Genomic DNA, 15,331 nt, shown 5'->3' with positions numbered 1-15,331 from the left:
TGCATCTGTTTACCATTCTGATTGCAGATATTATTAAAAAGATAGCCAGAAATGATATTTTATATAGTTTCTGAATTGTGATGAAAATTATCACTTGTTATAAAAAATGTGTTTTTGTAAAAGTATTACAATTTAAAATTCCCCTTTTGAGTTTGGAGTTAAATATATTTTTTTAAATATGTCGCAGTAGTAATGTACGTTTCTTAAATTTCACCAAATTTATGCATGTCTAGCCAGGAGGAGGGAATATTGTACCATAATCATGTCAGATTACAGAAGAAAATGTAATGATGTAATGAAACTGCTGCCATCTTATGTTCGTCCATGTGGCGTGTTTTATATTCACTTAAGATTAGACGACAAAGTAAATTAATGTGAAACATCAGAAACTGATGAGTGAAATTATTGCTAATGCTATTTAAGTAAGAATAAATGTTACACATTTTCTTGATTTTTTGTTGTTTGACACAAAATCATATTTCATTTCAAAAACCAGGTGAGTCCACTCCTGCTTGCCTGTAGATCCTTCCGTAGCTGCAAAGGTGCAAAAAGAAAAGTTTCTTAGATATATAATTATCGTTTACATATAATTTTGTAATTTTGACAGTGAGAAATAATTCTAGATTTGAATTTCTATTTCTCTTGATAAATTTACTGAAGTGGTTCTTGCAGCCAAACCTGTATTTCATGACCATTTACAGTTTCAGTAAAGTGCAGTTACAGCTTCGAGATTTATATGTCAACATTAAGGAATACAAATGTTTGAGTGCAATAATACATGGGTTGGCCATTACTTCTACACTGCTTGCCTCACAGCCAAACGTACACGTACTTACTTTTATGATCATAGATTTGCGCATAACAAAAACAACTTATTAATTATGGCAGAAAATGTTTTCTGTATTTTAATTTTGTATTTGTGCAGGGAGGTAGAGAATGGGGTCAGGGGAATTGATGTTTTGCAGAATACATCGATGCATCACATGGCTCTTAATCGATGATAGCGGACTGTTGCTTTAAACCACAATATTTAAATTCAGTTTTGAGCTCCTTTTCCTGGGAATGTCCTGTCTCCATATAGAATTCCAACATTGTTAAATAAATCCAAATCCATTCTTTAAATTCATTGCCAGGTATATAAGAAAGAATCTACAGAGTATGGAGTTAAACTCAGGAGAGTTAAGAAATTATTATACATGATATGCTGATTTGAGGGTAACTTCTTGTGAATGGCCTTGATTTGTTTCTAAATTCTCTTTATTTGAAGATTTCTGTCTTCTGGGTTGTTGCACCGTGTAGTATGGTTGATGTTAACCATCGTTTCAGAGTTCATACTGCCTCCGTCATCAGGGCGATGACAGAAATCTTCATACTCACTGCTGTGAAAACCTCAAATCTTACATCCTCTTTATTTGTATAGCAAACAACCAGTGTGACTCTGTTGTCTAGTCTGTTAAGGAAATTTAAATATTCTGCCCTGTGGATGCTCGTTCTTTAATTTACCATTCATATGAGACTAATTACTTTTCAGAGGAAACTCACAGATGTATTTAACCTAAATATAATTGTGAAATAGTGAACTCAGATTATATTTATTACAAAATAATGCATATAGTAATGGGAAAATAAGACTAGGTTTCTGAAGATTTTTATCTGCTTATCTTTGTGTTTCAGAAATTGGGCCCGTCACTGTTACAACAGACCACAACGAGTTTCGAGAGAGCCTGCAGAATATAACAGTCCATGGAGGTGGGGACTGTCCTGAGATGGCAGTAGGGGCAGTGAAAGAGGCTCTGACCGTCAGCTTGCCCAATTCTTTTATTTATGTTTTTACTGATGCCAGAGCTAAGGACTACAACCTGTTGACTGACGTGCTAGCTCTTGTTCAAAGGAAACACAGTCAAGTAATCTAGCTGCAGTACCTAGTACATTTTAGTAAGATGATTGAAATAGAGAAGTATAATTATGAGTATGCACATCCATGCAAAGGAATATATGTACTATAATGCAAATTAGAAGAGAGTGCTTTTAAAGAGTGACATAGATAAGTACTAATATGAAGAATGCTGTCTTCTGGGTTGTTGCGCCATGAAGCGTTTATCACCCTGATGACGGAGGCAGTATGACCTCTGAAACCTTGGTGGACATCTACCATACTACACGGCGCAACAACCCAGAAGACGGAAATCTTCATACTCACCGCTGTGGAAACCTCAAATCGTACATAGTAATATGAAGATGGCTGTCTTCTGGGTATGTCTAGTGGACTTCTCATGGGTCCCAGAGGCCCTTATAAGGGATGTTTCCTTCACTCTCTCTTTCTCTGAATACAAGTAATGGTATAAAAAAAACATTTTAAAATAAATAAGTATTTATTTCTGCTGAGTAAAAATAGTTATTAAATAATGTTAGGGGTTCCCTTTTCAACCAAATTTTTAAAATGATATTTGTCTGTTGTACACAAGAGCTAAGTAAGTCCATATGAAATATGTGGCATGTGCTGCACTACTAGCAGATTGAAACACGTTGTGATTGTTCTAATTTGATATAAACTTTATTGGTAATAATTTATGACATAGGAAATTATAAAATAATCAGTAATGACAAAACAAATAAATGAACAATGATAGTATGAACAGCAGAGTGGCAGAAAGCGACAAAGACATGTGAGAAATATCTTTACTGAACACCAATGTTTTACACTTATAAATAGGGGGGTTATGCATGTGAATATCACTTGCCTGCTTACTAGACTGCCCACATTATAAGTATTGCCGTAAGGTGGTCTAGCGGTTAGAACGCTGGGCTTGTAATACTGGGGTCCCGGGTTCGATTCCCAACAGTGCCTAGATTTACAACTTGTATTGGGCAAGGCCGTGGTCTAGGCATCACGGAGTTTTCCTCCGGGGTTTCCCTGGTTTCTCTGTGACATCCCAACAATTACTCCACTTTCATCATCATTTCGCAAGGGGGTCACAGCAGGAGCGTTAAATGTCGCGGTCCTGGTCGAACCCATGTACTGATGGGTTGTGAATCCTGCTAACCACCAATCCACACCATGCTGAATGGTGTGTACTGCAGACAAAAACAATTAGAAGTATTTACTTAACTCTTGTAAACAGTTGCTGGAATATCTACTGTAATGTATTAACATTGTTATTGTGCAGGTTGTGTTTGTCATGACCGGAGACTGTGGAGATAACAAGCATGTTGGATACCAAGTTTTTGAGAAAATTGCATCTACCAGCTCTGGCCAAGTATACCACATAAACAAAACTGATGTGGATGAGGTGTGTAAATCAGTCATAATTAAAAAACTGTCTTATGATATTCTTGCCTAGTGTCAGCTTCATTCTTATTTTGTGCATAAACTACCTTTGTCTGTGCCACATATGTCTTAGATCTCATCTGTACTCTGCCGTTGCAACTGGAAATGTGTGCTTATTGACCTTTATTTATTGCTAATGCAACGAATTAAAATTTATTATACTGTCGCATATCATTAAATATGCAATCTCACTGACATAAATTTTCAGATGAGAAGGAAGAAAACAATGTTTAAAATGTATTTTCTTATATTCTGGTAAAAACTGTGGAAAGTATTTACATTAGATTACAATTTTCTCGTTTTGTTTGTTAATAAGTAGGTAAGTCAATATATCTTATGTTGAGTGATAATGACACTCATGTTTCTATATCATCTGCAATCAATTTTTATGCTTATGTGGACATTAGTGATGGTAACACTTGCATAGTATATGTGTTATTTCTTTTTTCTTCAGCTAGGAGCATTCAGAATTTAAAATTTGCAAGCTAACTCTTCAATTGACAATACACTTTTAAATTTTATTGTGCTCAGCATTAAATTGCCTGGCTCGTTACAGTCGACATCAGACAATTCAGAAATGTTATCAGCGTTGACATTTTCACAGTCTGGTATACCATGCAAAATGGTGGTTGACTGTGCTGCTGAAACTTCAGCTTCTTCAAAACAAGGCATTCTTCTTCCACAGTATCCAGAAAAATAGTTTTCAGTTTCTGCTTATGTTAGTTTTCTTTACCATATGCTATGTCTTTGACAGTTTGTAAATAATATCTGAGAATGTTAATTTCTTTAAAAATTTTGTGGTTTTTTTACGCTTATCGGTGTGTTGCTCGAGAAGGCTTCCAGTGCCACTGTGGCACTCACTTCTTGGCCCATAGGCTGAATTAATGCAGTCACATTACATGGCAAATATTTTACACAGATTTGATCATTATCTTGCTGTAGAAATTTGTTGTTCAAATGCCATTTTGCATAAGCAAGCAGCAGTACAGCTTTTTCTAGCAGGCCTCCTGATTTTAAGTGCTCTCACACCTGCTGCACAGAGTTAAGGTCAAACCAGTATTAATAGCAGTGGTACAGTAGAGAACGGTTATTCTTTCATTAATTATTTAGTAAATTTGTACACTTGACCCCTAACCAATGGTGGTGTTTGTGTGATGTTTCTAGTCTCCTTCAGCTGGTGAAACACATTTTGGTCTGAATGGTGGCATGCATAAGCCCTATCTCCAGCGTAAAACTATTACTGTGCACTGAGTGTTGATTACTGTCGACTGTGGTATTGCAAGAATGTATCTTCATATTTCCTGTGCTGTACATCACACTCTTATGTCCCTTGGTCCTCCCACAGTGTGATTAATGTACTTGCTTCATATGATGGATATAATTTCTTGTAGATAATTTTTCCTTTTATATTTTGTTTTGTTATAAGGCTTCCTACCCTTTCCCACAGTTATCATGTGCTATTTTTCTGCACTCTGTAGAATCTGAGACCTCAGATTATGTAAATGTATCTGTTCAGGCCTAATGATGACCCTGCAGGGTCAAAACATTTGCCCTAGTAAATCTCTGATTGTAAAAAAATATATTATGTAAGATGGAACCTGTGCCTTCTGTTTGTTATTGTATGTAGTTTCTCTAACAGTGAAGCAAAACAAATGAATTCCACTATTCTGATCCAATACAATCTACTGTACTATTATCATACTGAATAAAGCTTAATGGAATTTATACCTTATGTCAAGCATCTTCTATTTTGTATAATACTTGATTTTGTGAAACTGGGTAGTCTAATTTCTGCTGTATGTAAATTAGGGATCATATGAACCAAAATTAAATTTATGTGCTAACTTTATTTTAGGCCATGTCAATATCAATTATAATCAGAGTCTGTTTGAGCAGCTATTAAAGTGAACATTTTTGTTACAGGTGTTGAAATTTGTGCGAATGTCCTTGCAGTCTCGTAAAGTCAACTTGCTGTCTGTCAACAAACCTGGACCTTCAACAGACGAACACGACTTGTTTATTGATGAATCCCTACAAGAGTTTACTGTGTCAGTATCAGGTTTAAACCCTCAAATTGGTGTAATGAATCCTGAAGGCAAGCCTGTACAAGGTCCCCCAAAGTTAAATACTGTGCTGTCACTTCAGAATATTAAAGCAGTGAATGTTATTGAACCTGAACCGGGACAGTGGAAAGTCAAAGTTATCAGTGATTCAGAACATTCAGTAAGGTCAACTGGTCTTAGTGATGTTGATTTTAACTTTGGGTTTTCTACTATTGTCACTAATAAGATGGAAGAAACTTACCACAGACCACTTAAAGGTAAGACTTTATGCAGAATATTTTAATTAATAATATATTTACTGCCACTGGGGATTAAAATATGAACCTGTGCCATTTTCATTCGTTAGTTTGTATGGTTTCAAATGTTAAATCTGAAATTGTTTTGTTACAACTATAGAGTATCCCTTTTCTTGTAAAGTTTGTGAAAACTATTCAGAAGACGTATAAAGTGAAGCTTTCGCGGTGACTGAAGTTGATGAAAGACTCTCAGGCTACAAGTCATTGGCAAGCACACTACAAAGAATTAGATTTGTTTTGCAGCAGTCCTGAGGATGAGAGCAGAGATTGTTCTCGAAACGTTGGCAGAAGATGTGGTTTATTCACCATTCAGCCACCTGACGCGGCTCATAACCTGATAGTCTTTTATTGCATTCAGAAGACGTTATACATTGGAGTTGATTGACTGCTTTTGTGTGTTCCTTGGCCTGTTTCGGTTGTGTCATGCAGTAGACAGCCCAACTCACAAGTTTTTTGTTAAGCGTATCTCACAGCCGAGTGAGGTGGTTAAGGCCAGACTTGCAATGGCTAAATAGTAAAATGTGATAACACTGAACTCCTCTTGATACAGACACCTTATACTGCTGCCAAGCGACAGCTGAAGGCTGTCCCTTCTCCACTGTTGTGACAGGTTGTTGTATGTACCATTGAAGTCAAATCTTCATGATAAAAGGAATGAAATATAATAAATGAAAGTTTATAAAACTCATTATTTATTTATCAGTATATTAACCACCATGGTGATCTAGCAGTCAGCATACAAGATTAATATTCAGAAGTTTCATGACTGCTGCCATTAATATTGTAAATAATGAATAATTTAAAGGAAACCTGTCAGTATAATAACATCACTTGAAGACCATAAATGCCATGGACATGTCCGACAATTTCAGTGCATTGACTCATTGGTTTTCGCAAATCTTCAGAAAATTTACATCTTGCTTGAAATTTTAGTATAATTGTGCCCCCTATTTGGTACCCATTATCAACATTTAAAGAATTTAAAATGTTCTTTCAGTTAAAAATCTATGAATTATTCAGCATTCTTAATAGTGGTCATATTAATAACACTCTGGAATATTTCTTAGGTGTTGTCAGAAACAGGTGTTAAGAGAGACAACTAAAACTTACAAACCACTTAACAAAAACTGTTTGCCCATAATCCAACAGTCTTATTGAAAGAATTTATTAATGAAGTTAATTAAATCACTAATGAAAACAATTAGATAATTTATATTTATATTGTGTTGTCTAAATGTATCATTATTCATAGGTGAGAAAAATTCAGTGTTAGTTGAAGCCACTCAGTCAGGCATGGTGTACAACCTGACAGCTTTGAAGTTAATAGACTTAAAAGGGATCGAATTTCAAGAAATTCCACTGCATTCAGTTTCTGACAAGCCTGGCCTATACCAAGGATCCATGTTTGTTCCACCTAATGACTTCTTTCACCTTGGTGTAAGTACTCAGATACAGACTGAAATATACACTGATGAATTATTATTGTTGATTATCATTCACATTCAGTAGTTTTATTTTGTTGAAATACTTGTTTCAGCCTAATGTGGCCATCATTAGGTTTGAATATATGTTCAAAGTCATTGCACCGGAACTGTATAACTTACTCATTCTCCTGATGTCTCAATAGTAATAAACTTAGGAGTAAAATATTGTTTTGAATTTAAAATAATTAAAATGAGTCAAAACTGAAGCACAGCTTGGTGAATCCAGTCGTATTTTGTATCTAAGCTATGTGTCTTCTGGTGTGGAATGATCTGGCTGGAATGAAAATTAAAATATGTGTTGAAAGTAGACAATTACAAATTTCCAGGAAGTACAGAATGCAGGATATTGCATAAAATGATATTTTGTGATTTGTACAGAGTACATATTGTTGTTAGGGTGGTGAAATTAGGAACGTTATGATAGCATGGACATGTAACTGAGATGGGCCATGCAGTAAATTTATACAATTTTTTTGTAGGAAAATTTCATGAAAATCTACTTTGAAAACTAAGAAGATGGCAGGATAACATTAAGGTTGATCATAGCGAAATATGTACTGTGGGTGATAGATTGAACTGTTCAGTATCTTGTCCAGTGGTAAACTTTGGTATTAGTAAGATAGAATCCTTGGATTCTACTACCTCAAAATTGGTTTCAGGTTGTTGTACTTTTTTTAAGGTTGATGGATATGACAGAGATGGCTTCCCTCTGAAGAGAATATCACCTACAGCAATTACTGGACAAAGTCCAGGTAAGAATAGTTACACTGAACTGATAATAGCTCCTATTTAAATTGGGGTATTATAAAACATGGAATTCCTCAAGGGTCAATACTTTGTCCTCTGCTTTTCCTCATATATAAAAATGATTTACTGCCAACCATTAACTTTTATTCTAAACCCATACCATTTATGGATGATACTACTATTATTATTTCACATTCAGAAATTGACTGTTTCCATATTTTAATAAATAACAACTTTGCTAGCTTGAAGAAATGGATTAAAGCCAGTGAACTCACACTAAATTTTGACAAAACAAATTTCATGAAATTTTGTGCTACCAACAAAAATTGTGTTAATTTTGATATACGGTATAAGGATAAAACAATTGAAGAAGTAGAATCAACTAAATTTCTTGGCATATAAATTGACAATTACTTAATATGGAAAACAGATATTCAGTACATTATTCCTAAACGAAGCTCAGCATGAGGAATGTCACATCATTTTTGAAAACAGATACTTCAAAATTTGACTACTTTGCTTACTTTCATTCAGTCATGTCATATGGATTTTTTTTTATGGGGAAACTAAACAGAGAGAAAAAAGTATTTTACATTGAAAAGGAAATTGTAATAATGGCAGGCACTAAGAGCCTCATGCAGGGAATTGTTAAGAAATTCAATATTCTTCTATTAGCTAGTGAATTTTTGCTCATTATTATCATTTGTAATGGACAACACAGAACAATTTCAAAGAAACTCAGATATCTGCAATATATGTACAAGATACAGATATAACCATTATGTACCAAGCATTAAACTAAATAAATATCAAAAAAGTGTTTACTGTACTGGAATTAAGCTACTCAGTAATCTTGCCCCCACTATAAAAAGTCTGAATTATCATAAAGAAGTTAAACCAGCATTAAATGAGTATTTCCTATTTCACTCCTACTCCATAGAAGAATTTAACTCGACCAAAAATTCTTGGCTATTATAAATACATGCAAGCTATAGTGGTCATGCTTTCTTGTGTATTTATTTTTATGGTAATACTGTAATTGACTGTAAATTACTGTCATAACTATGTAATTTATTTTTGTATTAGAAATAAGCATTGCATTTGTGCTGACATGTTCTACATCCTTGGCTGAGGCATATGAAGGAACTATGGAATGTAATAAATTTTGTTCTATTCTATTATGGCAAGGTAATAAAGACATTTACCATAAGTCAGTAGGTGGGCACAAATAAATGCATACTTGCACAGTACATGTAGGAAATGTGAAGCAACATTTTAGTATATATGTAATGCTGTAGCCCAGCATCCTATCCAAAAAGTATTTCTTTGATTTTCTTTGTTCTAAAAGATATGCACTAAAATCTTCATACCTAATCATGTACAGTACCTAACAGCTTTACATCAGAAGAGTCAGGTGGTGAATTAATTAACCCTTTAAAGCCTACTATAACAGTCATTATTTTTGCATTTTGCTCACAAAGTCACAGCATTAGCAAGTCGATCATTGTAATAGTTATAGGGTTTTTTCGTTGATGTAAGGATTGAATGTTCAGATATTATTAAAATGATATTTGGCTTTAAAGGGTTAATTAAAACAAGTAGAAAATTCTGTATGAATCTGGCAGCATGTGTAAACTGCTCAAATGCCATGTTTTGGCTTGGATTGTTATTTAGAGTCATTTCACACAGTGTTATTTGGAAAATAAACTTATAAACATCTGAAGATTGCTGTCTTCTGGGTTGTTGCGCCATGTAGTCTGGTAGATGTCCACCAACATTTTAGAGCTCATGCTGCCTCTGTCATCAGGGACATCTACCAGACTACATGGCACAACAACCCAGAAGACAGCAATCTTCAGACTCACCGCTGTGGAAACCTCAAATCCTACATTATAAATATCTGTCTGTACAATAAATAAACAAGTTCTGGTAGCTTAGTTGGTTGATTATCATTTTCTGTTATATGATTTTGGCCTTTTAGGATAATATTCATGAATGTATGTTTTATTATAACTGTTGAAAATATGTTTTAAGAAGCATAATTGTAAGGCTTTGTCACATTGTATATCTGTAGAACCACCAGTGGTGCATATGAGACATGAGATAACAGGTTGGCTCAATAAACCTGTGAGGATAGGATGCCACATCGAGTCACTCGTTCCTTTTTCTGCCTTGTGGTTTAAGGATGGAGTTCCACTTACAAGCACTGAGAAATATGGGTAAGTTGATTCTGTTTTAGTTGAACTTCATTCTGGAGGTTACACAGGTAGTAAAAAATATACAGGATGATTCAAAAGGTTAGAGCCAAACTGAAGAAGCATATAGAGGGACTCAGAGAGAACAACTTTTGAATGGAATCCATGTCCTCCGATGTTATCCTGAGTCAGTCGAGGCCATTGAAGGTAGGGAAGTCTGATAACATACTGCTGAAATAATCATACTTTGCTCTTCTCCTACTAGCTTAATTTTTTTTTTATTATTAATGTACAAGGATTACATTAGCAATCTTATAAACCAAATTATTTCAGCGGTATGTTATCAGACTTCCCTACCTTCAATGGCCTCAACTAACTCAGGATAACGTCGGAGGACATGGATTCCTATTCAAAAGTTGTTCTCTCTGAGTCCCTCTACATGCTCCTTCAGTTTGGCCCTAACCTTTTGAATCATCCTGTATATAGATACATTCGGTGTTAATACATTCTTCCTTTAAATCTGAACTAGCAATACATGGTATAATCTATAATCTATAGTCTATATTTCATACACTCTCAAGCACAGGATGGAACAGTATAAAGAAAAGTTATGTTACTTTTATAATACGTGATTACACGTAGTTTGAATCAAGAAGTCCCCATTGAAAAAGGGGGCATAAGGTCTTACTCTCAGACTGAAAAAGAATGAAAAATGTTACTTTAAATATTACACCACTTGCCACTGAAATTAAAGTAATGTTATGAAAAATATTTGTAATCTGTAATTGTTATTATTTGTTAATAATCTGAGGCGAGTTTAAATGATTTCCTAGCCAATACATCCTACAAAATGTCAGAAAGTTTTAATATCGGTTACTGTTTTATGTTTACCTTATAGATAATAACACTAATCGTGTACATGTCCTTTTAGACAAACTACAGAGCTATCTTGGGTACTGCAGAATTCCACAGTTAGAGATGAAGGAAACTATAGCTGTTATGCAAATAATGTAGCTGGCAGGTCATTCAGCAGCACATGGCTAACAATTACAGGTAAATAAAACTATACAGGAAACACAGGATCTTGATATTTTCTTTGTGTAAGCTGTCTCAAATGTTTAGATGAAAGATTATTATTTGATCATTGTAACAGTGACACTCTTCAGCTGTTCATTGAAATTCATAGTATCTGCTCGGTTAATCACAGTAACAATTGACATATGTAGACGTAGTGTTCAAACAGGTAGCCATCATAACTAAGTTTATAAATTTTATCTAAAAGAGTACATCGTGTTAATGCTGCAGGCCTATATAGTATAACATATTTTTCTTACTACTTCAGGAAATGTCACAAAATATTTTTCAACTGAATACGTTTTTAATGAGATAAATAAATTGTGTTATATCTTACATGTAGTCTTCTGTGTACACAAAAGAGGAGGGGATATAAGAGAAAATAATAAAACAAGCATGTAATTACAGTACTATACCTACAAGTTTTGTGTTTATTTATTTATTTATTTACAAGTTCCAGAAATCCAATAGTGGATATAGAACGCGTCACAAACTCAAGTATAAAAGCATAAAATACATACATTAAAGAATTACATCTAGAAAAGCAGCGTACTAAATACAAAACAATATAACTAGTTTTTTTTATTGTAATAGTTATCCAATTAGGTACTCATCCACAGTATAAAATGAGTGAGTAATTAAAAAATGCCTGAATGCAACCTTGAACTTTTTATGTCTTAGTTAATAAGGTATTGAAATTAATATTAAAATTAATTCAGTTTTGCACTATATTGTCATTAGAATTATATGAGAATATTTTATCAAGTAACATAATTTATAAATACCTGTACTAGATACATAAAACTCATTGTCTCTGTTTTTTGTGAAGGACCTGCACCAAAGATTGACACTCCATCACAAGTTGTATCAGCACCAAACAAAGCAGCTGCACTGGATTGCATAGTTAACAGTCAACTACATTACAGTGTCAAATGGGCCAGAGTTCCACTGGATGCAGTAACAGTTCCTAAAATTGGTAAGTATGGAACATGGACACTGTGACATTCTGACTGTCATATGTATTAGAGCTCCAGTGGATGCAGTTAACATTTTAGTACCATTAATCTTTATCCTGTGGGAATAAGAAACCCTATACCATGGGGTTGATGGCTGGACTCCTGAGAAGTGCAGTAAAACCCCTCAAGTCATTTTATCTGGAACATATGAACTATTTGTCATTCTGGCATATCACAAGTTGAGAGCTCCACTGAATGCAATAACATTACTAATAATTGCCATTATTTTTATCATTAACATTGTAATTGTTATTATTGGGATTGATATTATTATTACTGGGTAGTGTAGCTTTGCATCAGCACTTTACAGTTAAAAATTTAATTGAATTATTTGCTGTTGTTGTATTTATTATTTTTCCTGATGCTGTATTTGTAATTGGCCTTCTGGCTGTTGGTACAGCACAAAAATAAAAAAATAATTGAATTACTGTTATTATTTTCTCCTTCTCCATGGGAAGGTTATTACAAAGTTTTCAGATTTTGTTTGTGCTCGATTAATTGAACTTATGATTGCAGAAAATGTCCAGTATATTCAAAATGATGGGAAAACAAAAATATTGCCAAATGGAACCTTAATTGTTTATGCGGTAGACCAAGAAGATGAAGGCTGGTACACTTGCATTGCAGAAAATAAAGGTAATTGATTCTCTTATCACTTATATAAATTGCAAATATATTTTATAATTATTTGAGGAGATCATAAACTTTGATGGCCAAGCTCAAGACTGAATCTGAGCTACTCACATGCTTTATTATAACGTTTGTACAGATGACACAACAGATGGATTGGCAGATATATTCTGACAAGATTTTTAACTTTGTAGACAGTTGATTTATCAGTTTAAGGCAATACCCAAAATCAAAGCAAAAACCCACAGTTCTTAAATGTTATTGGCATGAGAAGATGCATATGGAAGACATCTAAGAGTCCTGGGCATTAAGAAGCAATAGTAACAATATTAGTGACAACATAATATAAAGTAACTGGTACTTTATTTTAGTTCTGAATTATATAGTACTAAATTAAAGCATTCACATTTATTGTCTGCAGAAACTTTAATTATGTATCAAAATACAGTAAATTCTCAATTATTCAGGTTAAAGAATGGGTAGAAACACATGAATAATTAAAAAATATGATTAATCCAAAATATTTTGATCAGTACATTAACAGAACTTCACAAATTGTGTTACCTTTTTTAAACAACTGATGTTATTTTGAACAATTGATTGCTATTTTTGTGAACTGTTTATGCTCCCTATCATGGCAATACAAATTTCACTCATCCTCCCCACCCTCTTCTTCTTCCTTCTGTTTTGTGGCAGTATTGACAGTTCTGTGTGTCATGTGCTGTGAGCCCACTTCATATGCATTGCTCTGCAGCCATTCTTCAACATGATCTCCATTAATATTTTAACAACTTCTCATAGCACACACCATGTCAACAATTTTGGATTTGCTTCCTATTAAAAAAACAAAAAAACTTAAAGGCCATCTTCTTCCAGATCTGGAAGAGGTTTCCTCCACAATCAAACCAACATTATTGGATTCACAGAATACCATGCCAAAGATATGCATGTGACAATGTAATTTTCTTTTATAATTCCATTATGTTATAACCTTTATCAGCACGAGTTCTGAGATGTTAGCCTGGTAGCATTGTTTAATAGATGAAATCACTCAGTCCCTGCCCCATAATCTTTGGCAATTGTCACCCATTCTCTGTTCTCAAAATTTTCAGGTAACTTAAAATGTTGTTTTACTGTCAGTACAGTTTCCCTACAGTTTTCAGCCATCTTATTTAGAATCCACAAGTGTTAACTGTCACCCAACACATTGTAATGGGATTGACTGTCAGACACTAATATTTGAAAATGACCAAGTACACTTGTAACATCTCTCTCTCTCTCTCTCTCTCTCCCCACCACCATGACCATTGGGACAAACCTCCCCACACTGCACTGATACTGACCATATAGTATAGAAAAAAGGCACTGTTTGACCACATCTTCTGTAGACTAAAAGTGGTTGCAAGAAGACATTGAAAGCTTAATTTACATGTCTTGTTTGTGAAAAATAAGTCATGCATGGATAATCTGCAAACTGGTTATTTTGCACATGGATTTTTGAGAGATTGCTGTAGTTGGACAAAACTATTAACTTTGTTCTATAGCCCAGTAAATATTTAATTTGTCACATGCTTCTTTAGTCTAAAAGAAAAATGTAATGTTCATATGCAAGACTGAGGTGAATAGTAGCAAAAAAAGACCTGCTTACTCTTTACAGTATTTCTGTTGCATTTCATACAGGTGGAAAGAGTGAAGGACATGTCTATCTAGCAGTGAAAGAGCCAGTACATGTTGTTGTTGCGCCTGAAAGATTTTATTTCCAGCGAGGAGATTCAGTCAGTTTGTCATGTCATGCTACTGGTACACCCAAGCCAGTATTTGTGTGGAAGAAGAATGGGCATATCTTGAAAGAGGTATATTTAATTGGAGAATAACACTATGAGTCAGGATTCAGATCTCTTGACTCTGTATACGCTGTCTCATGGCAGAACTGGCTGTTTATCTGATTAAATCTTTTCAAGGCATACCTCGTTTTATTGCGCTTCGCAGATGTTGCGTTTTTTTACAAATTGAAGGTTTGTGGCAACCCTGCGTCGAGCAGGTCTATCGGCGCCATTTTTACAATAACATGTGCTCAGTTCGTGTCTGTGTGTCTCGCAATATTTCAAACTTTTTCATTATTATTATATCTGTTATGGTGATCTGTGATCAGTGATCTTTGATGTTACTATTGTAATTGTTTTGGGGCGCCACGAACCGCGTCCATACAAGCCGGCGAACTTAATCGATATCTGTTGTGTGTTCTGACTGCTCCACCGACCGGCCGTTCCCCCGTCTCTCTCCCTCTCCTCAGGCCGCCCTATTCCCTGAGACACAACAATATTGAAATTAGGCAAATTAATAACCCTACAATGGCCTCTAAGTGTTCTAGTGAAAGGAAGAGTCGCACGTCTCTCACTTTAAATCAAAAGCTAGAAATGATTAAGCTTAGTGAGGAAGGCATGTCGAAAGCCGAGATAGGCCGAAAGCTAGGCCTCTTGCGCCAGACAGTTAGCCAA

General features: G+C 34.6%; 1 protein-coding gene and 1 long non-coding RNA gene across 4 annotated transcripts in view; one reads left to right on the top strand and one right to left on the bottom strand.

The window, feature by feature from the left end:
* LOC110835917 (hemicentin-1-like) overlaps positions 1–15,331 on the top strand; it is an 87,334-nt gene that overhangs the window by 10,742 nt on the left and 61,261 nt on the right. For all 3 annotated transcript variants that reach the window (XM_087340318.1, XM_087340320.1, XM_087340319.1), the window contains exons 2-11: positions 1,675–1,904; positions 3,168–3,290; positions 5,252–5,648; positions 6,940–7,124; positions 7,851–7,923; positions 9,993–10,137; positions 11,045–11,166; positions 12,017–12,163; positions 12,720–12,839; positions 14,514–14,686. In XM_087340318.1, coding sequence (XP_087196444.1) covers positions 1,675–1,904; positions 3,168–3,290; positions 5,252–5,648; positions 6,940–7,124; positions 7,851–7,923; positions 9,993–10,137; positions 11,045–11,166; positions 12,017–12,163; positions 12,720–12,839; positions 14,514–14,686 — 1,715 coding nt within the window. The remainder of the gene's footprint in view (positions 1–1,674; positions 1,905–3,167; positions 3,291–5,251; positions 5,649–6,939; positions 7,125–7,850; positions 7,924–9,992; positions 10,138–11,044; positions 11,167–12,016; positions 12,164–12,719; positions 12,840–14,513; positions 14,687–15,331) is intronic.
* LOC147871159 (uncharacterized) lies at positions 11,587–14,608 on the bottom strand. The gene is made up of 2 exons (XR_015532560.1): positions 14,482–14,608; positions 11,587–13,667 (listed from the first exon to the last, which is right to left on the bottom strand). It is a non-coding gene; the product is annotated as an uncharacterized LOC147871159 (long non-coding RNA).

The sequence above is a fragment of the Zootermopsis nevadensis genome, unplaced genomic scaffold, assembly GCF_977971745.1.
Source record: "Zootermopsis nevadensis isolate Lab colony 2312 unplaced genomic scaffold, Znev_1.0 Znev_ptg000061l, whole genome shotgun sequence".
NCBI classification, from domain to species: domain Eukaryota; kingdom Metazoa; phylum Arthropoda; class Insecta; order Blattodea; family Termopsidae; genus Zootermopsis; species Zootermopsis nevadensis.
Note: the sequence above shows the minus strand (reverse complement) of the source record. Positions and strands in the feature narration are given on the sequence as shown.